The sequence below is a fragment of the Dendroctonus ponderosae genome, unplaced genomic scaffold, assembly GCF_020466585.1.
Source record: "Dendroctonus ponderosae isolate FM_Combo_2020 unplaced genomic scaffold, Dpon_F_20191213v2 Dpon_F_20191213_1, whole genome shotgun sequence".
NCBI classification, from domain to species: domain Eukaryota; kingdom Metazoa; phylum Arthropoda; class Insecta; order Coleoptera; family Curculionidae; genus Dendroctonus; species Dendroctonus ponderosae.
In genome coordinates this window covers 53,665,076-53,689,034 of record NW_026017110.1, presented here as the reverse complement: position 1 = coordinate 53,689,034, position 23,959 = coordinate 53,665,076, and the positions used below count along the sequence as shown (strand labels likewise).

Here is a 23,959-nt window from a genome sequence, read left to right as displayed (position 1 = left end):
AACATTTATGCAAATAACGTTTACAGATAAGCGTTTAACCAGCCTGTGGAACACGGTAAACTGAGTAGACATATTTTATGCATTGAAGCACGTTTATTTCTGTTTTACACATTGAGCTTAATTACCTAAAAAGTATCTGAACCTGAGCGAATCGATTCACTTTATTACGGTCGAACTGATAACAAACATAGTTGACACATACTAATTACTATACTAATTAAAAATGATTCATATTCTGGAAAGTAAAACATTTAATATGAAATTTCGAACATTGCAATAAAATAACTGTAACGTGCGTGCATGAATAGTCAAGTGATTTAAAACTTTCAAATAAATTAATTCTGAAAATGTGCCAAACTAAACGCATAGTGTATATTTATGTTTAGTTCGGCAAAATTGGGAAATTAAATAGTTTTATTTGTGTTGCTGCCTATTACCAGGACCATCTCTTAAAACAAAATAGATAAAATGTTTTTCAGTCTAAATAATAATAGCTCAAGCTAAATTTCAGTGTAAATACATTCCACACTTATGATTTCGCTGCGCTAACGCTTTCTTCGAAAATAATCCCAGGCAGCTAAACCCGGGCAGCGCGGAGGCCCATATTTTTAAATTTACTGCAATCGTCTTAAACTCTAATAAAAAAAGATTCAGGTATTTTATCAGAGCTTCATGGACGACTAGAGTTTTTGTAGAATTTCTGGCAAGGTGCCAAATGGAACCGGGCAAACATTACAATAACCACATTAATTATTCCACAAAGAAATTGTAAATTAATAAGGCCTACTTTTACAAGCAATTATCTCCCACCATTTAGTTTTAACATATCTTTTAGTTCAACGGGTACTTTTAACAGATTTACTTTACTATATGGGCGTTTCTCAAATATCAAACATAAACATCAGAAAAAGTGTTTTTTGAACATGTAAATGCGGCAATGAGAGTTGCAAAAATGGATTTAAAAATATTTGACGAGTATGAATTAACAGCAAAGCATATGGTAATATTAGCAATGTTTACCGTTTCGTTAAAAGTTCCCTTTTGCCCAAACAAGCCCCAGTGGCCGGGGTACCTGATATTAAGCAAACAAGGGAATAACACACGAAAGGTTTTCATGTTTAACTAAAACACTTGGACGCCGAATAAATAGCTTTCTATTCTTTCTTTGTTCCAATAAATGTGTTTAATTTTAATGAATATGTCTAAAACATTAGTCGAAATTCAAGAAAGGAGATCCATATTGTGAGGCCTGTACAATATATTTTTAATCGATTTTCAATCAGTGTGGTACCTCTATACATAATCAATCTTGATAAAGGCTCTACTGCTATGCGGTAACTAACCCAAACTAACGGAAAATATCATAAAAGAAGTAACTATGTAAAAAATTAAAATGGGAGCGTTATTTTTTGAGTGACAGAGCGAAAAAGCCCTCCTCACCCACATCATTCTGACGAAGCGGTTATCGATTAATAGGTATACAGAAATGCCCAGGATATAAGTCTATTTCTTTTGTATACCTAACCTAATTTCTCGATAAAGCATACTTAATCCTAAAGACCTTTCCGCATGTCGCTGGGGACAACTGGAAGTTAACTAACACTGGCAGGTTTTATCTTTTCATTAGTTACGTTAGGACACTTTGGGGTTGGTTTAATATAATGGGCTTTCCAACGTCATATTTCATTTATATTATTTATTCATTGAACTATGTATTTATTATCATATTAGCAAGTATGAAGTAATTTATTGATTTTATAAATGGAACTGTATTATGTCTACATCTATCAATCAAATACGACCTTCCCTTCCCTATTTATTTGATTTATATTTCCTTACAGTCTTGTTCAAATTTACTTATGTATTTTAACTTGAAATATATTCACAGATAGTTGCTTTATACAGTTTAACACATTTCCTCATTTTGAAAATTGGTCATTCCTCAGTAACGGCTGAGACGACTACTCTATAGTGCATGCGACAAACTGATGCAGTGATTGAACAAAACGCGCTTGAGACCAAACAGAACCTCAACGAAAAAAAATAATTTTAATTTATTTGAACTTTTCCGTTAACCACCGAAACTCAATGATACTCTTTAAATCTTTCACGCCAGTCATAAAAAATATTATCAAGTATTTGACCCACAAAACCATCCAATTTTACGCAAGAAAAACACATGTTTTTCAACCATGTCTCGTTTACTAGACGAAAAATGTATTCACTGTCGTAAGAACCAGCAAATTCAATTTCTTCTATGTTCTCTTTGCAACCATCCAAGGAAAAATCTACTGGCTTTGAAATTTATTTTTTAGGCTAATCTAAAATGACTGAGAAACACTGCGGGACACAACCAGAGTATTTAATATTGATTTATTTGACCAGCAGTAATTAATTATCTTCGACAATTTTATTCTCAAAAACACATAATTATGTGTTGATCAAAGACTGTGCGAGAAGTGCACCCTCTTGTAGGAAATTGACAACTTAAAAAGCATTTGTACATTTTATTTTGGCCAGTCCTACTGATTAAAGTTCGGTTTGCCGCTCGCGATTGGCAGTTTGTCAGTTACAGCAACCACCCTTTTAAGTTGAGGAGCAATGAAGTTTTATCTGATTTGTACTTGAATGTATCTCACTAAAAGAAATGAGAAGAAATTAAATTGCAAGTGTATAAAGTTGACGAAGAAGTTTGTACAATCCGAACAACGATCTTCTTAAATTAATTTATGTTAATAGATTACGATTATTCTAGGAGGGCATTTACGCTTACCTGGAAAATGTACGCCAGTATCTCTACAAGAACACTCGTATTTTAGTCACGGAGCATCGACATGTATCACAAAAACTCCAAACAATAACACATCAAAAATTTAAAACATTATTCGCACTGAAATTACGACTTTTACCTCTTAAATAAAAAGTATCCACAACAATTTGTTCTCTGGCTAATGGAGAAATTCGGTTAGATTGGGTAACATGATGCGAGCTTTTGATAAAATTTACTAGAAAGAGAGTGCTGATAACATAATAAGTGCCTTAGATTAATAGTAAGATATAGACAAATAAAAATATATTGACAGCATTTATTTGCAAATGTTGTAAGACTAGGATAAATAGAAGGTAAATATTAGGAGAAACTTGAATGTCTAATAAGTTTGTTATCACTATGTTAAAATATTAGGTATGACTAACTACTATGTATTATGAGACAAAAAAATCACTATTCAGCTAGTTTCCAACTATATCCCTATTTCAATTTTTCATTCAAATTTCATACGAATCGGAGACACTCGCTATTACAAACGTGGCTTTCCTGACTAAAGACAACATTAATTAAATTCAGCTTCATTAACTGTAAATAGTTACTTCCTGATGGAGAGAATACTTTACATGTGACATGAATAACTTCGATAGTAATTAATATAAGGCTCAACATATATTGTTAAAGTTACAGTATAATCACGAACACCTCGGCTTCAAAGAGAGGTAACGTAACTAAAACTTCAAGAGTTTTACGATCAATCATCTCGAGCAAAATAGTATTTTAAATCAAAATTAATTTTCTCTAGACTATCAAGTTGTGACGGTACAGAATCATATGTTTTTGCAAATAATATGGCAAACAAGCTTTCACATTACGTCCGTAATATTCCACTTTTAGGCGGTTATTGTTAGGTATTTTTAATTAAGAAGTAACGTCACGACCACAATACGTGATACGTACAGGGTGATGCCATGACATATTAACTTCTGAAAGCAACAAATAGTTTGTTTCAGCCTTGGCAGTTCAACAAAATGTACAGTCAAGTGGAAAAAAGATCTAAAATACATGCGAATACATACATACTGCGAAATAAATTGAAGCGAAACCTGAAATAATTGGACCTTAACTACTTGTACCACTCCAATGAAGATTAGTGAATTTGTATCAATGAGGACCAGGGGTTTAATTCTTGTTGTTTACAGCAACATATCAATTGTCACTTCAATTGGTCGATTTAATCGAAATCTAAAACCAATCAACTGTTAACTTAAATTAAACCTAACATAATCTAGGTTTCAAGGGATTATAAGATAATTTACACTGAAACAAAGGAAGGGATAAACGCCCATTTCAGACAACTCATAGTGCTTTATACGAGATTACTTTGAAACAATTAGCTCTGGCAAGGCTGAAAGCCAGAGCGTATCAAAAATAACTAAATACATTACAATGTTCCCGGTTAAAATCTTTATACAGATATGAGCGCATGAAAATGATATAATTTGCAAATTAAGACATTCTTGCTTTAGGTAGACACACGATGGGGCACAAAACTCGAATGTTCGATGAATGCTAATTGATAGGAAATGGAAAAATCGAATCATTTCCTCATCATTGCATATTAAAGCTGAAAGTTAACTAAGGAATAATTAATAAATGTCATTGTATATATAAAATGATAAACAATATAAGCACGAGATCCTCTACTTAGTAACCATTTATTTGTATACCATTTTCAATCCTTTTTATTGAGATCAAACCATTCTGGAAGATACAAATACCAAATGGTGATATACGTAAAGTGAGAATATCGTCAATTTTCGGTTCAATGCATGGAGGATGTAAATTATGGCTTTAGTGATAAACTCCGCTAAGGTAAAGTATAATGATATAAAGATGAAAACTATTTTTTGGAGAACGATACATCAACATGAAGTTGAACCCTTAAAAGCAAGCTTAAAGGATTTTTCGGATTGGGAATCGATATGAGTAACAATTGCTAAAACTTACTGGGAGGACAAATAATCCGATGTAATGTAAACAAATGGGACGGTAAGGTATTTGCAGCATGTCAATTCATATTTGTGTTAGGAAACCCTTCAAACGTTGGATCCAAATCAAGGATGAAAGAGATATGGGATGGAAAATGTAACGGTTCGTTTAGCCTTAGGCTGGATGGTTTTTTCCAGCTATTTTATTTGAGCCTTCAACTACATGTGCTTTGTATCCACATTCCGATTGAGAGAGCAAACATGCTAGTTTATGGGACATGAATGTCCACCTATAATTATTCACAAGCAACGCCACTTATTCAATAATTTTTATTTTTTGCAGTATTGCAATAAGGAGCTAAGTACATCATTTAGAAGTTCAAAAAAGTTATTTTCTTAATTTAATTATCAGATGGCGATTTTACAATTGTCAAAAGTAGCCAGAGTAATAATTTTAGAAATTCAGATAAGTGCTTTACATTACATTTTATTGTCTCCAAAAAACCCTATGAAATAATTTGTAATTGATTTTTAATTCGAGAAGATCAACTTTCAGGAAATTGCTGTCTCATATGATGAACAATTTTCGAGCTCACATTATTGCCGTTTTCACCATCAATAAGGGCCCAAGAAGTAAACATCTGTCCACTATCATCAACTATAAAAATGTATATAAACACCCTATCGTATCATTAGCCGATTTATTAACCTTCTTGTTAAAATTTACAGCCTTATAATTAAATATCCAAGTTTAACCATGTAATTAACCACGCAATTAATGAAGTGTATTATTAGTGTATTTGTATTACTCAATATGCCATGATTTCTTAACAAAAAACAAAAACATACGTATTAATTCTTGAATACATGGGCTGAAACTTCAACTTCATTCTATGACAAAATTATGTTTGACTTTGGAATTAATAAATTTTTTTATACGATTAACACTTGAGACCAGAGTTGGTATAGGAAAACAAATATTCTGTATAAATTTACTTTTCAACAGTTGCGGTACTTTGCAAAAGTAAATTGAGCCCAGATCAGAATACCCAAACAAAAAATGAAAATGTTCAACAATTAAATAACAAATTGCAGATGTTCTCGCAATCTAATGAATGTTTTTGTTTCGTGTTTTTAGCAACTTATCGCGAATCGGTAAACATCAAAGGGTGTGTGTTTTGTTCACATTTTCGACGCCCAGGGGTTGCGGTTGGTACTTAACGAAACCGAGCAAAAACAGCAACAGGACGGGCCGCGGCCAGTTGCAAGAATTCTTCAAAGTTATTGAAGCAAATTTTGAAGAATGCCAAATTGAGTTACTTTTGAAATTGGTGAGTTTTGCAGGCTTTTAGGCCGTCGTGGAATAGAATTTCTCCCTAAAGTTTCACAAGAACAAGTGTTTTTTCACTTGAAAGCTTACACTGAAGTCACTCCCTGCTCTCCATGGTGGCCTAAAAGCCTGAAAAAACTCCAGCTTCATACAATATCCACTACGGCCCAACTATTTTGATGAATTACTTTTGTTGGACGGCTTCGCCTAAAAAACTAATTTTGAAACATTGCAGAGCCAACTGCTGTCATGAGAAAAACATTCAATTTCTTTCCTACAAAAACTAAATCTACATGCGAACGATACGAAACACGACCGAAACTAAAACTCTAGTTTCAGTTGTTTTGTCATGTTTTTGAATTTTCCTGTTAGAGCAGTAAGTTTTCAATTTGTGTTGTTTTCAGAAAGTTGTTCTTTAGCTGTTCGGGATTGTTGGGTGTTTTTATTTTATAGTTTGGTATGGATCCGGCATAGAGTTATCAACATTGCAAAGCTCTGAATTTTTCAATGGTGAACTGAAATCGATTTCGCAATTAATTATATAAAGCAAGGGTGGAAACTGATGGTTATCCTGTTAAACATTCATCTATTATAAAGTTCCGAGAACGAGTATTAACGATGACGGCATCATGCAGTCATATGTATTAGAAAACATTGCTCATTTAGTATATGACATGATAAAAGAATGGTTAAATATTGATTGTTTAAATGTGCCTGCATTACGAATGGACGCCTAATAGTAATGTGATCTAGTAGATTAGCACATGTTTGGAAAGTATGAAAGTATGTAATTGGACTATGTTTCGAATGTATCTAATGAATTCATAAGGAAAATGTGATCTATTACACGCACATGTGCGACAAAAAGCCTAGTAAATATGTACTAGATAGCAACAACATTACTCATTCATTCATGGCAACTGTTGATTGGCATGTTCTAGTTGAAAATGTTAAAGTTGAAACATTTTAAGCACATGACTTCATTAGATTGTCGAAATCTTGTGTCATATGAATGAAATACAAACGTCGATAGCTTTCCATGGATGTAAAAATTATGAGTAATGGGTAAGATGGGGAATTTTAAACAGATGTGCAAACAATCCTAGTTTTTTCTGGCTCTAAATGTGTAACAGTTGTAAATTCAAGTCGGCGCAGTTGCTTACACACGGCGATTAACTTCACTTCAGAATTATTCACACAGAAATTGAGATTTTTCGTTTAAATTTTTTCGTTTCGTTTTTTTTTTCGTTTTGTGGCTTGACTTACACGCTGTTACTTTTGAGTGAATGTCATGTCTTGTTACCTGATAAACTATAGCCAAATGGAGTCGGGAATTTGAAGTTCAATTTTAATAGAAAGTGCACGCTTCTATTGGGTTTTATCCGTTTTTGAGTTATTTGAATTAGAAGCGTTCAAATAATTCAAATTACATTTTTGAAATTGGAAAAGTACTTCGTAATTTCGTGAGCAGTTTTTCCAGTTTCCAGATAGCCAGTTCTTCATGAGCCACCCTGTGTATGGAAGCGCCATAAAGCTTTTTTAGACTTATCCTACATTGGAGAGATTATCATGAAAGAGGTTGAATATTGGACTTTTTCTAAGGGTGTGTCGGTTTTTGGCTCTCAAAAGATTGAAGGGATTTGTTCCCTTTAAAGAAGAATGTAAGAAGATTAGGGGATGTACAGGAAAGGAAAGGTCAATCGCGTTAAATATTCAGAACGGGTCATACCAACCTACACAATCTGCACATTCTAGTGCGAGAATTTCACAGAATAAAAATTGATATTATCTCTGCTAAAAAGTGACTAAAAATAGAAAACTTAAAATAACTTACTCAAGTCACACGTGCAGTAAAAAGTCCTTTGGAAGTTAGCTATGAATAATAAGACACCGCCGAGTTGATCTTTACATAACTCTGCTCACTCCCAAGGTATGTACCGCAAAATATTTGCAACATTTTCGCACTAGTTCGCACACTTCAGCTGAAGTTTGTTGAAATCCTCATTTCAGTTTCACTAATGAGAATGTGAATATAGAGAAATACTGAAAAGAAACGAGAAAGACACTTTTTGCACGCACTGCCACACACGCACCAAAAGAGCTGGAGGATGGTTTTTTTGATGACGTAAGAAGAACCGTCGAGCTAACCGATCGGATATATTTGTAAATATCTGGGACTCGAGTCGATGAATGCTAACCGGCTAAAGCGGAAAACTGCTAAAGCAAGCAGTCGGAGTTGTTCACAGCGGTGTTGTCGAATCTTTGGAAAACTTGCGCGGAAAATGCCACTGCACGCCGGGAAATTCATCCCCACTCGAGCATCCCTTCAGATAATACATGGGATACACCGAAAGTTGATTCTGAAATATTGTATCCGTCGAATCAATGATTCATGCATAGACCATTCGCGTCACTAGTGAATAATCTGGGACACATTACAAAATATTGATGTCTAAGCTCGAAACCCATTTTCTCGGGCAGAGCTACAACTTTCACACCTACACCCGTTTTCATGTCTATTCCATCTGAAATAAGGTGAATGAATGATCGGCTCATATGTTCTATTTTTCTGCTATTTCACTCTGACCGTCGAAAAAAAAAACAACAAAATACATCATCCTCCACATATAGAATCAAGTTGCATACCAAGACCAAAATCTAAACGTGAATATCCAGTGGTTGTTCAACCCCAAAATTGATAAAAAGTCGGATTTATAGTTACAGGGGTTTTAATGGCTATTTCAGTCAATCGTAAAAAGCAGGGCGAAAATCAGCCGAATAAACGCGTGAAATTGTATTTTTCATTTTTTGCCAGATATCTAAATAGTAAAACTTAAAGCGAAAAGGCGTTGACTCCCTAAAGGCACTTTTACATGAAGTATTCAATGATGCTGTCGGTTTATTTCTGGAACGTTTTCGAGATGCGACCTGCATCTTTACATTTCCGTACAGACGCCCTAATTTTTACCGTTTGGAAATCTACGTAAAATTTCCTTTTTGCAGATGTATCAGACTGAAGATTTTAGGACTTATTTGCTCCAAAATTTTAATTTATTTCGCTTCAAAAACAAGCGGGGTGTTTTTGAAAGCAACCTAAATAATAAATATATGGAAACGTGGATATAATCCCATTAGGTTTTCTGAAGCCAATAAAATATCGCAAAGACGAAATGATGAGAGAGAGTATTTGAAATAACGAGAGGAACTTGTCGGTGGTGGTAAGTAGTGAAAAATAAATCTACAGTCCACCATCTAATAATGAGGTCCTTCTTTAAACGCAAAGTTAGGCATGCACGGTTTATTTTTAAATAATTTAATTATTGAAACATTAAGTATAACGTGCAACTGGATATTAAGTCATTGGACAATCGGATAGATCGATAAACATGTTTAATGCCTATATTTTTTAAATCGCCGTTCTAATTTAGGTTCCTTATTTTATATATTTATTCTAAGCAAATATAGACACTTAGAAAACGGTCCTCCATAAAAAGCATTTTTACCTCATCGGGTATTACTTCACAGTGAAAAGAACAAAATGAATGTTGAATGTTTCCGTATTGAAGGAGGTATAGTGAGTAATAATTGATTTCAAAATGTACCCAACAATCGATACCTTAGCCTATAAGTATTTTAATGATGTTAGTTAAGGGTCAGGTTCATACCAGAACTGACATTACACGTATTTCAGATATAAAGTTTCAAATTAGGAAATACTGTACATTAACAGTGGATATAATTCTATCGTGCTTAATATTAATCAATATAAGGTTTAAACATAACAGAAAGAAGCCTTGAATATATTTATTTTGTTTGTTGCAGCTCAGCAATTTTCGTTAAAATTGTTAGTTTCACGCTGATATACTGCAATAGTAAAACGATTATACATATACATATACGAGAGAATCAAGTAATACCAAGTCGCATTTCAATGCAACATTGGGTGCAAGCTGATGAACTAAAATTGTTTAATTCTCACATTGCATAATTCATTATATTTAAATGGAAAACATGTTACTTGTATTAAAATAGAAACAGAATCTCATAAATCAATATAAGCAAATTTGCATTTGAGGATTCGCCTATAAGGTACTTTTATGTGAGCCAATTTAATATGCACTGCATATCAGCAATAATGAAAAAATCGTTATTAAAAATGACATTATATGGAAAACAGTAATGAAATCAGACAGGAATCCAATATAATCCGTGTGTTACATTATACAGCCCTTTTTATATGCTAAAATATCACAGGGCAAGTGGTAGGCCTAGAGCCTTCTTTGCTAGCCATCATCATTAAATTGAATTTTTTTCAGAGGGTCGAAATATTTCAATTTTCGTAAGGAGTTTACGGTAAAATAAACTTGTCAGACCCCTGTTTCTCAAGTAACTGTACTTGTAAGACGGGTCTAAACTGAATTCCGCATACCCAAAGCAATTGATAGGCCATATAATAAATACCTGGTTTAAATCAGATCGCAAATCTTATCGTTTTTTTTTTCGTAAAGCGAATACTAATGCTACATTCCACCAACTGGGCCAAATTGGATAAACTGACACTCTGTTACAGTGCAAAATAATTCTAATAAGTAAATGTTTCTGGTAAAAAAAGTTGAAAATAAAATCTACCTTCTCCTTTTGTATGATTGCTCATTTAATAAATACACGTTTCTGTATGATACATTCAATATTTTTCATAATTCTTTTCCAGTTCCGATTTTAGCGTCAGTAATTATTCCTCTATATAGATATAATTGTGTGTGATCTATTTTGACCCAGTTTGAGTTATATATATGTATTTAGGTTTGTTAACATTGTTGAAAACTGATAAACGTTGTTGCTAATTGTCACACTTCACATAATTTGTTCTAAAAGCTTTACTACCGGGCTTTCAAGCAATAAATAGCTTTTACTATAATAACTATTAGGCACGAATGGATTTACGATTAGTTGGTACATATATAGAAACTCTAGTTTGGTTAGCATGTTATCTACTTGGAGATGATTGTGAGAGGGACATCGATTATAAAACCAAATTCTACTTAAATGGAACTGTTTGCTATTCCACATTTTGGCGAACTCAAAGGATGGACTTAACATTGTCATTCTATTTAAGTATGAATGAAAAAATTAGAATAGTAAAGATTGGAAATGAAATCAACAACGTGTCTATTGCAAAAAAGTTGTTAAATTCTTCTAGTTAGTTGCTGACTTGGCTTTTCTGTCTGAAGCATCGCTTACAAACTAAAGCTGGTATTTTACTACATTTGCGTGCATATAAATCGACCCGCAATCCGTGTTTTCGGACACTTGGTTGTGTTAATTCGGTCACCCACTAAGTAGTTCGTTTACTTAATCGATCATTTAGAGAAATTTATTACTGTAACTTTGGGCGTACTTGACAACAGGGGTAAACCCGAGTAAGAATACGAAAATCGACCTTGGATAACTATTATCTTAATATTTGTACACATATGAAACAACATAGCAAAAACGGTTGCTTGAAAAATTATTTGATACGCTTTGATGTGAGCCTAAACCCACAATTGTTCTCTCAAGCGAGCAGTGGTGAAATAATGCCCGGAAGCAGTGAAAATTTCGGCAATTTCCGGTGCAATTTGCATTACAAATTATCGACAAAACTATCAGTGTATTCTGTTAAATATCTTACTTGGTTAAAAATTAATGATTCAAAATGTAATTGGCTTCAGCTAAATACAATTTAATATAAGGATAAATAATATATATTCAAAAACATACTGCTATATACTTCAAAAATTTGGTAGTCACAAATTTAGACAGTTACGGATCAATATTTTCTAAAAAAGTAAACATATCGATGTTACAGCCATTCTCTGTTTCCCTGTGAGAATTCCAATATAATTGAATATTTAACCTTATTGATTACATTTCTAAATAAACTTTATTGCTCCGATTATAGATCTATCTCATCAGACAACGATAATAGTATTTATCTATCAATAAAATCGATTCAGAAAAGTGTTTTCAATTATATTTGAAGTGCCTTCAAATGAAAGTGGATTTCTCAAAGATTTTTTATTTCGAGAGATATCAATCCCGTTTGCCACACAGCTTCGGCATCAATATAATCCAGTTTTTATGACCAATATTAAAATTTATGAATCCATGAGTCTAAGCAGATTGTTTGAATTTGTGGAATGAAGGTTATTAAAAACGCAATACCTTTTTTTATATTTTACTCATATTGAAATCCTGCAAATATCGGGGATCAATTCTCAAATCTGAAGTCGAGTGGTATTTCGTTGGGAGATAAGTGATGATTTTGCTCCCTACCTTAAAAGCATGAAAGGGAAAGTGCTTCTTTTATCTCGAATATTCACTCGATCATCCGCGATTGATTTCCATATTTTATTTTCTAAACTAAACTCGGACTTGAGTGTTATTTCTGGATCAAATTATCCTAAACTAGGGCGAATAAGTTAACATGGCAACAGAGGCGATTGGCGACTATGCGGTCCGAGTCTGGCAGATTGAAAATCGTCTGGATGGCGCCGAACGTACCATGGCGAACTGTTCTCTCATTCGATAACTCTTGGAGATACAAAAGTTGCTCTTGCCAAAACTTTTTGTCTATGCATTTACGGTATTTACTTTTGATATATTTCAATACGAAAACCATTCCGCCAACGATAATATTGCTGTTCATTCTGTTGCTTTACAACAACAATGCACCAATCACACATTGCTGGGAATTACTGCAACTAAATGGGAAAATGACTTCAATTTTGTATTTATATAATCTATACTTTATACGATTATACACGAACATTTGTGAGCAAATGAAGAATGTAACTAGTTTGCATCAGACTTTATGAAGAAAATACAGTATTATATTCGTCCATTATAATCTGTTTAATTCATTTCCAACCGAGGAAAATCCTGAAGTAGACCGGAGCATTAAACGAATTCTCATTCCCCTATAAAGCGGTTCCAAGTTAATAAAAATGCCCTTAATAAAAAGTCCTTAAAAAGTCTCTGGCTTCGATTTTATAGCGTGTGCTGACTTATCTTGATATCAACGTTTCGTTTAAAAACATTTTCTTGTTTCGCCCATAAATCGACCTATAAACATTTTAATGTCATTACAGCTGGACATTTTTCAAAGAAATGCACATTGCAAAACAGATCAAGGAATTTGTTCCGAAGAAAACTTTATATCTAGAACAGATATTAAGGGTTTACCTCAAGGCGTCACTTCCAAAGAAATTAGCGCCTTTATAATTAAAAAATTAACGACAAACCGAAGAAACGGGGAGTGTAACTTTTATAACGAAAAATCGGACAATCAATTATCAGAATACAAATACACTATATTGTTTTATACGTGGGACAAATATAGAAAATAGCCATTTGCAATTTTAAATGCAGCAAAATAATTTTTTCGGCTCCTAATTTAACATTTAAAAAGAAATACATAGTTTTATACTGTTGCACTGAAATTGAATTATTTTATAGTTTCTCTTGAATTAAGACAGGCGAAAACCAACGTCCAGCAAACCAGTTTTTCTTATCAGCATCCAAATGTTACTTTGAAATGAATTCCACTTTTTCTTCACTTCTCCGGTTATTGAATCCTCGAGACAATTCCAAAAACGATATTCTGCCTGTTTGTTAAATTTCATTTACCCCCTGCCTTTCGTTTACAAAAATAATATTGCACTCGTGACTCGACCCGGCTTTATTTCTGTCGAATATCAGGCAAGGTATTTGTTTTTTCATTTCCTTCCATTTGTCAAGGAAACCCATTTATGTTGCAAATCTGTTTTTAGTTCGGGAAGATTACTTACCTATTTGTATAATGTATATATAAGTACAATATACAAATTTTAAAACACCGATTTTAGTAACATCAATAAATTTATATAAGTACAAATAATACATACAACAGTATGTATTATTTGTACCAATGTATTGAAAGTGAAGTGAATGTCAATATAAATATATGAAATGAATCCCACGATCTAAAAACCGTCTAAACTCCATCTCACACTTAGAAATTTCATAAAAAATCCCACTCAAATGAAAAAATTATATTCCTCTCATGAATTGACAATATGCCAAGCGACACAATAAAATTCTTGAACAGCATGTTCACATATTTTTCCAGAACTATGTCTGCTGTATTACGTCATTTGTGTTCTAAGCACGTTTAGATTTTGTGGCCCATGTTTTGTAAACTGTATTCTTTTCGGAAGTAAATAATCCTGAAATTTCATGTTCGGAAGAGAAGGAATTTCTAGTTCACGTCCTAAAATATTTTATAGCAACAGATTATGGATTTAAAAAAATATATTTATTTACTGAGCAGACTTCCAATTAAATACATTTTTTTAATTGCTTCTGAATGAACCGTTGTAAAAATTTGAATTAAGAATAAGAACACTAATGTTCAGGTAGAGGAATGAGATCCTCAAACACTGAGAACTGTAAGTGAAAGCAGTAGTTAATGATAAAAAAACAGTAACTATATAAATCGCTTGATTTGAAGTAATAAAATACATAACCAAGATATGTAGAAATTGTGGACAATATGGTTATCAACCAGTGAACAAAACCCAATATAGAATAATATTTTAATAAATATTTACATTCTCACAGACAGGTATTATTTACTGAAGCTAACAACACAGCACGATATTTACTTTCCGGATTTTATCACTTTTTATAAAATTATACGTTACATGTAAGAGACTTTGTGTAGATATTGATAATTTTCGTTCTAACAACTTGAATAAATAACAAGTTATTGACGAATCTACTTGAATTACAGACGTCATTATGAGGCTTAAGACAGAAGATGGCCATTTGTATTTTGTGCATATATTCTGAATTATGTAGGCGCCCGAATCACTTCAGATCGGACAATGGGAAAAGGGAATGAAAATATTTAATGGGGCATAGCGACGTTCGAGTAAACACTATTCCCCAAGTACGAACGCTCTAAATTGAACCGAGACATTAATACAAAACTGGCACAAATACATTGATATTTACATATATAAACCAAATGAAAAATAAAACATGTTTGCAACAACATCGTAAAAAGTTTTTTCTTTAATTGGCATGACTGCACGTAAGGAGTGAAAGCCAATGTGTACTGGAGCGAAACATTCTTTGGTGAAATTACAGCCGACATTCAGTAGCGTACAGGAAGATGAGCTTGATTCTTTTAATTTAAAATTTAATCATTCAGTATAAAAAAAACACAGTTTGATTGTTTTCAGATTGATGCCTAGAGGTTTCAAAAATAATTTTCTCACTACCGAAGTTGAAAATGTCTAGGTTTTGGCAATATATCTGTCAATATATTGATTTATTTCTAATACCTTTTTCAATTTTGAATTTCCTGGGGTATAGTTCGCGGTCTTCTTAAGCCACGCTAATGTAAGTATTCAAATATAATAATAAAAGTTTAAAAACTGTTCAAATTAAGTCAAAATAACAAAAGAAATGTCCCAAAGGCAGTTTAGGTCGCTAATATCTACTGTTTTACTGAGTGAAAGTTGATTACGTTAGTTGATAGGTAATTAAGTTTGAAAAAACGTGTTCAAATGTTTTGAATTTAATTAATAAGTATTTATTTTTAACGGCAGAAAGACCGATTGGGCCTATAGCCTTTTTCGCAGCAAATCAAGATTATTATTATTTATTATTATATTATAATATGTAATTATATAGACAAATTTCAACGGATAAATTTATATTAAAATAAAAATAGTTGCTATTTTAATAAAACCATGTCAAATAGGCATGTTATATAAATCAATAAATGGCTGAAATAAATGCACATAATTGTGGAAGTAGCTAATCAATCGCGTGTTCTAGAAGAAAAAGTATGTATCAAAAACAAACCGCTAGACCAATTTGACGTATTATTAATGTGTTAGCAAGAAGCCTAATGGTCAGTCAATATGAACAAAATTCATCGCCTGAAGAGATTCAAACCAAATGGCTTGGACAGATTGGGGTCAGAATGTATAGAAAATCAGGGAAAAACGAAAACTTTAGCAAAACGTATTTAATCGCAAGCCAACTTCAGTTTAATTTAGGATATCGTATTCAAGCAAGAGTTCAGCATTGCAAAATGGTTTTCCAATATTTGCTGGCGATAAAAATATCGAGAAAACCGTTATTTGCGTAAATTTAAGCAATCGCTATATGTCCATCATACTCTTGCGTGTTGCTCATTGATCGAAAGACAAAAAAATTGTGTTATACTATTTCTGTACACAAGATTATACGAGGGTCGTTTGATAAATGTGACGTTTTCAATTTCCCGCGCAGAAACTTTAAAATCAACACTACACCCGTCAACTGTCGTCTATTAGTAGACAGCTGTGAAATTTTGAGCGTCATTTAGTTCGTTTTTAACATTCATCAACTCATTTAAAGGAGATGACTTCGTTAATTACGTCGAAAATAAAAAAAAAGGGAATTTCGGGTGCTGATTCAGCATTATTTTTTACGTAAAAAACCATCAAAGAAGCGAAGGAAAAGCTCGATACATATTATGGGGACTCATCATGCACCATCAATTCTGATGGATAAGAAGTGGTTAAAAGTAAAACTGAGTTTCGTTGTGGTAGTACCAGCACAAATGACGCAGAACGGTCAGGTCGTCCAAAAGAGGTTGTTACACCAGAGAAGGTCGATAAAATCGATGGAACGATACTGGACGACCGGAGAAGATCGGAGTGCGTGAGATGGCTGAAGGTGTAGGCATCTCAACTGAGAGGGTATATCACATTTTACATGAATATTTGGATATGAAAAAGCTATCCATACGATGGGACGATACGACGATACGATTGCTAACACTCGACCATAAGCGGTCCCGTGTGACCATTTCAAATGAATGTTCAGCGAGGTTCCGTCGCAATCCGAACGAGTTTTTGCGACGTTTCGTAACGGTTGACGAAACGTGGATCCACCACAGCACACCAGAGACCAAAGAACAATCAAAACAGCGGGTTTCTTCAGATGAACGTGCACCAAAGACGGCCAAAATGGGTCTGAAGTCCCACAAAATGATCGCCACAGGTTTTTGGGATGCACGATACCTTAAAAAGGGTAAAACGATCACTGGCGCATATTATTCAGAGCTTTTGGACAGATTCGATGTTGACTTGAAGCTAAAATGGCCGCATTTGGGAAAAAAAGAGCTGTTTCATCAGGACAATGCACGGGTGCACACTTGTGTAGTCGCCATAGCAAAAATCCATGAATTAGGCTACGAACTGCGACCCCAACCAGCATATTCTCCAAATTTAGCCCCTGTGAATATTTCCTGTTTTCAAACCTGAAGCAATGGCTGGCTGTAAGAGATTTGGGTCCAATGAAGAGGTCATCGTTGAAACAAACGCATATTTTGAGGACCTTGAGAAATTATATTATTTGGAAGGGATGAAAAAAATTGGAACGACACTGGACTAAGTGAATCGAGCTAAAATGAGAGTATATTGAGAAATAAAACGTCTTTTGGACACAAAAAAATATTTCAGTCAAAAAGTCACTAACTTATCAAACGACCTTCGTAGACTTCAAGTATTCTAAATTGAACTCTGAAAAGTGATGCTTTAAGCTTAATCATTATTATTTTTGTCCTTATAAAGTTTGCTCCAAAGAACTTCAATATATCTTTAGATGTTTGATGATGTAGTATTTAAAATAAATTTCATTTTGCATTTTGAATTAATGAATACATTTTTAGAAATGTTCCCTTTATTATATTTGTCACTCGTTTTGTTCAACTTGTAATATACATACTTTCGAGAACGAAAACAATAATGACAAGCTAAAATTGAACAAACAAGATCATTGTCATCTTTTAAATTGCTTTGAACTTGACATGGATGTTTTATTACCATTGAAATTGAAATTTTCTTGAGCGGAAACGAAGAACAAACTTGTAATAAATAAATGGGAACAAAGAGCAAGTTAGCATCGCTTTTACCTGAACTTCAATAATTTCTCTAGCTTATTTTGCAGATAAACTTTGTTGAAAAATTTTCATGGCATAGATTTTTAGGATTACATGGCTTAACTTAAGGAACAATGCAAGTTAATAAGAGTTTTATTCGAGCTATCGGAAAGTCACTGTATATTCTCACCAGGTCTGTTGTCTGGCTGCCGATTGAAACTTCGTATAAATATTACAAATATCGGCCTGATAATATAAGAGTTGTATTGGGTAAATACCTGCTTAACACAAACAAATCCGAGTAATATATGATAGCAATAATTTTTAGCTAAAATATTTATTATAAATACGTTATTTATTGGCTCGGTCGGACCGTTTATAAAAATATTATTTATAAATACTTAAAATAGGCATTAACACAACATTTAATAACCCGGCATTCCCAAATATTGTAAGATATAGCATACTTTCATAAAAAAATATTCCATAAATATTGGAATGCAAAAAACCAAAATCGAAAAAATCCACTTTTAATTAACGTAATTTTTTTCTGAATTGAACAAAATTAATACAATCGAATAGTCGATGTGACTACTAAAAAATGTTCGTTTTGGCTAAAAACACTTCGCATTCCGTTTGGAGTTACCTTTCAAATAATTCCCGTTTGATTCTTGGTATCGGGGTCTGATTGTTTATGTGTTCATTTCACGCTGCAATGATAAAAACCTAATTTATTCAGAAGGAAATTGTGAATGAATGATATAGCCGAAAGAACTGTTTAATACCTACTTCCCAACAAAGAACCAAAGTATTGTTAAAGATTAGAGTCGACACCATTAAATAGAATACCAAACCGCAAAGCGTATGCTAAATATACAATAAACAATGGAGTTTGCACCTGACGAGTTCCTAGGTAGAGAAGACAATACACCTCGAGCTTTGTGCAAAATCAGTAGCGTATCTAAAAATTATTCAAAAAGCATATCCACCTACGAAGACACTTTTGAATCAAACTCAATTACAGAAGAAGCAAGAAAACTTAGCCATGTATAAATTTCAACTACGTATAATATATCTCAGACAAAAAGATACTGATTTATAAATATGTATATTACATTGCATATTCAAAAGCTGAAAACTTCTCCAATACAAAAATAGATTTTTGTGCGCGCACAAAATTAAGTTAGTCCTGTTTTTACGTTAGTAAAGTTTCCAGCCGGCTGAATTATAAAAAGGTCGAGACCACTGGAGAATTGTCTCTGACCCGAAAAGTGAAACACAACGATGCCAGAATGTTTACCAAGTTTCCATGTACATGACTATTCGATATGATTAAGTACTCCTGTGCATCCCAAAACGTTACAAACCTATATAATTACATGTTTCGAGACAATTTCAAAAACTCTTCTGAGCCGAATATTACTGACAAAATTTATACATTTAAAGAAACGTTTAGTTATATCGGGTGTCAATTTGAAAACTTCCTACTCTTAATATCTTTTTTGCAGTTAAAAATATGAAAACTTGGAAAGACACGTCATTATTATTTGTAAGGGGACACTTTAAATTAATATTTATATCCTCCTTGTTTCAACCCCTTAGGAGGGGTAGATGTCACCCTGAGAGTTTTAAATGGGAAGGGGAGGTCAAGTGGCTTTAGAGGCGATCGCTTTAAAGGGCGTTTGATTCTCTTTCCATTAGTTATTACTTTGTTGCTTTTTGTCCAGAGGTTTCCGAAGAATCAATTTCAAAGTTATAGAAACAATTCAACTTACCTGCATTCAGATCTTGGTTTTCAGGTTAGTATGTACACAACAACGATTGTATGAGTCTCCTTGTAATACCAATGATTAGAAGAGTAGGTTACACCGTTAAAATCGTTGAATAACAGGAAGAAAATCTAGTTTAAACATTGATTTTTTTTTTATCTTTTTAATTGATTATTTTACGTCGGCAAAATTAACTTTTTATTTGCGGACGATTTCTACAATAAAACATATGGGACCTACTTAGGTACTATATTATAAGTTGTTCAAATGTTGTCAATTTTCCTGTAAACAATAACAAAGTCTGTTTTTGATCTCTTCTCTAAAATTTCAGAAAATTTCACCGGAAATTTACCGGCATTCTGCTACAATTCGAGTTTTAAGATCATCAATATCAGCAGGTTGTGTTTTATAAACAATGGACTTAAGATGTCGCCAAAGAAAGAAGTCTAAGGGGTGATTTTGGAGGCCATTCAATTGGTCCTCTACTGCCACTGGATCTATCCGGGACTATATTTTCAAAGTTAGGGAGAGTTCCAAAATAGACTTTATTATTGTTTACATGAAAATAGACCACATTTTGAACAACATAAGATAATGCGTAAGTAGATCATGAGCCATGAATTCATGATAAAACATTAGCTTTATACAGAAGTATAAAACGAATGTTAAAGATCATCACATGTTATAACTTCTTAAAAAATATGCAGCATGTGAATATTTTATTTTACATATAAACATAGAATTATGTAAAGACATTCAATAATAATATTATCTGAAATTGTATGAAGTCCAAATCAAGAGAAACCCAAAGTGTTCACATTGTGAATTAATGTATGCAGATTGGCAGCCGGTATATGCCGCATATGCGGTAAGGAGAAAATATCTTCCGGGAATAAAATCAGCCTGGCTTTATATTTCAGCACAAAATGTTTCCTCAGTATCCACATCCAATTCATACATTAACCATGCATCTAAAAATATTAACGAAGACATCAATGCTCAACCGACTACCTATGGATAATGTTTAACGGTATATTGCAAAAGTACAATACAATTGAACTCGCAGCCTCGAAAGATATTTAGAAGCATTTCAAAAGTTGTTTTAAGAAAGAAACTTTAACGAAGTTAATTACGAAGAGCTCAAAATGATAGTGGGAAAGGAAATAAAATAAACATTGAACTGTACCCAAACAATGCAAGACGCTGTCCATGGAATCATGTCGTAATTAAAATTAAGAATTTACAAGTTGTGACAAAGACGAAAACGATTTTTGCCATTCTTATATATATATTTCTATTTTCTTATTTATGAGGCTTGTGAAGAAACACCGAAAATTGAGAACGTGTAGTTAAGAATGGATGAAAGTGTTGAATAATCTCCATCAACAAGTTTCTAGGTGAGAAATTTTTTATCGAATGTAGAAATCCTGTAGAGAAAAGTGACTGGTCTAATATAAATAAACATTATAGTTAAGTATTCAGAAGCATTGAAATTAACCATTTTGAAAAATCTTTGCATTAAAATAATTTTATTCAAGGTTTAATATTGGTTAAGGTTAAAAAGATACGTGCATGCATCGAACAACGTAGAGTTAAAATTTGTGATACACCCATCCTTCGCGATTTTATTTTATTGACAATAATAGAATTTTGGACCCGGGATTGAATTTACTGCATGGACTTGTATCATGTCAAACTTCAGAATCCGGAAAAGTGTTTTTAAATCGTATAATTTCCGATAGAAAGACCTTTAAAAGAGAGAATCGCGGTTTAAAAGACACTGATTGAAGCGGATTTTTGCCACATTGAGGATATATACGAGTATCCCTATATATTAGGATTTTAAAAATATTTGCAAAAGCTTGGCAGTAATGTACCAATTCAACTGTTCTTTTCATAGATTTTCATACGACAATCGAACTGCAAAAATGATGTGAAAAAATTAGTTCAGAACTTTCATTTAAATACTATAAGATATAAAGACAAATATGATTTAAAATAATATTTGAAATAGTTTTAAAATGTTGAATGTCAAAGTCCACCTTAAGTACACATTGAATGTTTCTGTAAAAATTTAAAAATAAACAAAATAAAGAGGCATGGTAATGGTTAACAATTTGGATGTGACACAAGAACGTTGGAACTGTGATTTTCAAATTTCCATTGCGAGATTTGGGGCAATGGTCCAACATCGTGAAACAACCTGTATATTGAACAAACACAGTATCATCACCGCGTAAACTATTTACATTAAATGAAAGAAGCGAAAGTGGCGAGAACCGCATTTTAAAAGAACGGTGTTATATACATATTCCTGATAACGGACGACTAAAAATTCTGGAAAATTTCAAGAAAAACGAATTTTTATAGATTGACTGCGTGGATAGAAGTGGAATACCGGGCACAATTGAGGAAAGAATCCAATTATTGGCTCGAACGGTATTTAATGATGTATATTTACGGCAAAAGAACAATTCAGCTCGGTTTTCCTGGAGTTGAGACTTAAATCAATTACTAGACTAATCGATCAGTATTCTGTGAAGAGAAGGCCAATAGAAAATAACTTTGGGGGAACTGGATAACGTAAATTGCGATTACATGAGATAACTAATAAAACAACAGAATTAAGAATGTTATAAAATAATTCGTGATGTGGGTTAAAAGGATTCGAATTGAGAAAATGCCTTTCCGGGTATATCTAAAAGAATTCAATATCGACTGGCCAGCGTTCTATTGAAACCTGCACTCCTATATTCCTTTCATATAAAGCTGCTCCAGGTTCATTTAGTATGGTATTTATATAGTTTTTGATGGAAACGGAATTTTTAGTTAACGTTGGAAAAATTGTGATGATTAAAGTACAAATCCTTATCTATGGAACCACGCTTCCTTCTCAGTTGATCTAAGCAGAGACAAGAAATAATAATAAGAGTTATCCCTTGTCTCTGGATCTAAGTTTCCAATACGGCCTTCCAATGACGGGTTCACTGGGATCGACGGAAAGGACAGCGGAGATTGCCAGACTCCTAGCAACGACATGACGTCATATTGACGTCACTGCAAAGAATATTTTGCATCGTCCCATTCCAGCTGTGACGCACCGTTTCTAATTTTCAAAGATTTATAATTAGCTCCCGAATTTAGGTGTCATAAACCTGTGCGAAGCGGATTTTTCCGGCAGAATTATTTTATATAGTTAGTCTAGAACTTAACCTACATGAAGTCAAGTGTTTTAGACAACGGAAATATTGTGCTTTACATGCAAGTTCCACGGAGATCCACTTCATTTGATTCAATTGTTATATGAAAAAAAATTAAAAAAATTAGGCAAACTACATTTCAAATGATGAATAGTTGAGAAGCAATAAATGGAATGAAAAAAACAATAAACAATAAAAAAAAGTTGATACTAAATTGAATCAGTGTCACCTGCAAGGGAAGAATCCGAAATTACCTAAGGTAGACAAACAAGCAATCAACATCTTTTATGACAAATCGAACTTGTATTTGCAGCATTCAAATATTTATGAGACCTGCACTAATATCAAAAACCAATAACGACAGACAGCAGTAGTTCTGTGGATTCATCCGCTTGCCTGAAAGTTTTAAAAATACATTAGATTCAGACTTTGATGCTCGCAATTCGAATCACATTGTTTTCGAAAATAGCTACACCATTACTCTATTTATAAGCTGGTATTAATTCGATTTGTATTGGATGTACATATTTATTATTTTTTTAATTAGGTACCGTATGCTCGCCAAACCTGTTCATAGAAATTTGAAAAGTCGAAATGATGTACATACCTATGAATCTACGCAGATTCATAAGAAACATTTTTTGTGATTCTTGCTTGCTATTACTGACAATTATAATAGCAGAATTTAAGCACTTTTTAAGCCATTAAACATGTTTATTTCGCTAGCAGTAATGGCGATAGTTACATAAAATTATTCCGAATGGATTTTGTTAGACGTGCTTAGAACTTATGGTTCAAGCGTTTTACAAATTATACACCATAAGAATTAATTTATGAAACTAATCGCCTAAAAAATGAAACGAGAAAAATGCTTTATGTATAGATGTGATTTTTGTAGATTTCAACCATGCAACAATTATTTCAACGAGGAGACAAGAAG

At 33.0% G+C, this 23,959-nt stretch overlaps 2 protein-coding genes across 9 annotated transcripts in view; one reads left to right on the top strand and one right to left on the bottom strand.

The window, feature by feature from the left end:
* The window catches only part of LOC109533790 (plasma membrane calcium-transporting ATPase 1), a 106,727-nt gene that overhangs the window by 38,492 nt on the left and 44,276 nt on the right, over window positions 1-23,959 (bottom strand). The window contains exon 1 of one of the 8 annotated variants that reach the window (XM_019899195.2): window positions 7,923-8,303. The exons of 6 other annotated variants lie outside the window; for them this stretch is intronic. The gene's annotated coding sequence lies outside the window, so the exon portion shown is untranslated. Of the gene's footprint in view, window positions 1-2,773; window positions 2,972-7,922; window positions 8,304-23,959 lie in introns of those variants that run through there. One more of the 8 variants, XM_019899197.2, reaches the window with a different exon arrangement.
* LOC109533795 (histone-lysine N-methyltransferase SETMAR-like) lies at window positions 16,834-17,433 on the top strand. Its single transcript, XM_048668353.1, has one exon. The coding sequence runs from the start codon at window positions 16,834-16,836 to the stop codon at window positions 17,431-17,433; it is 600 nt and encodes a 199-aa protein (XP_048524310.1).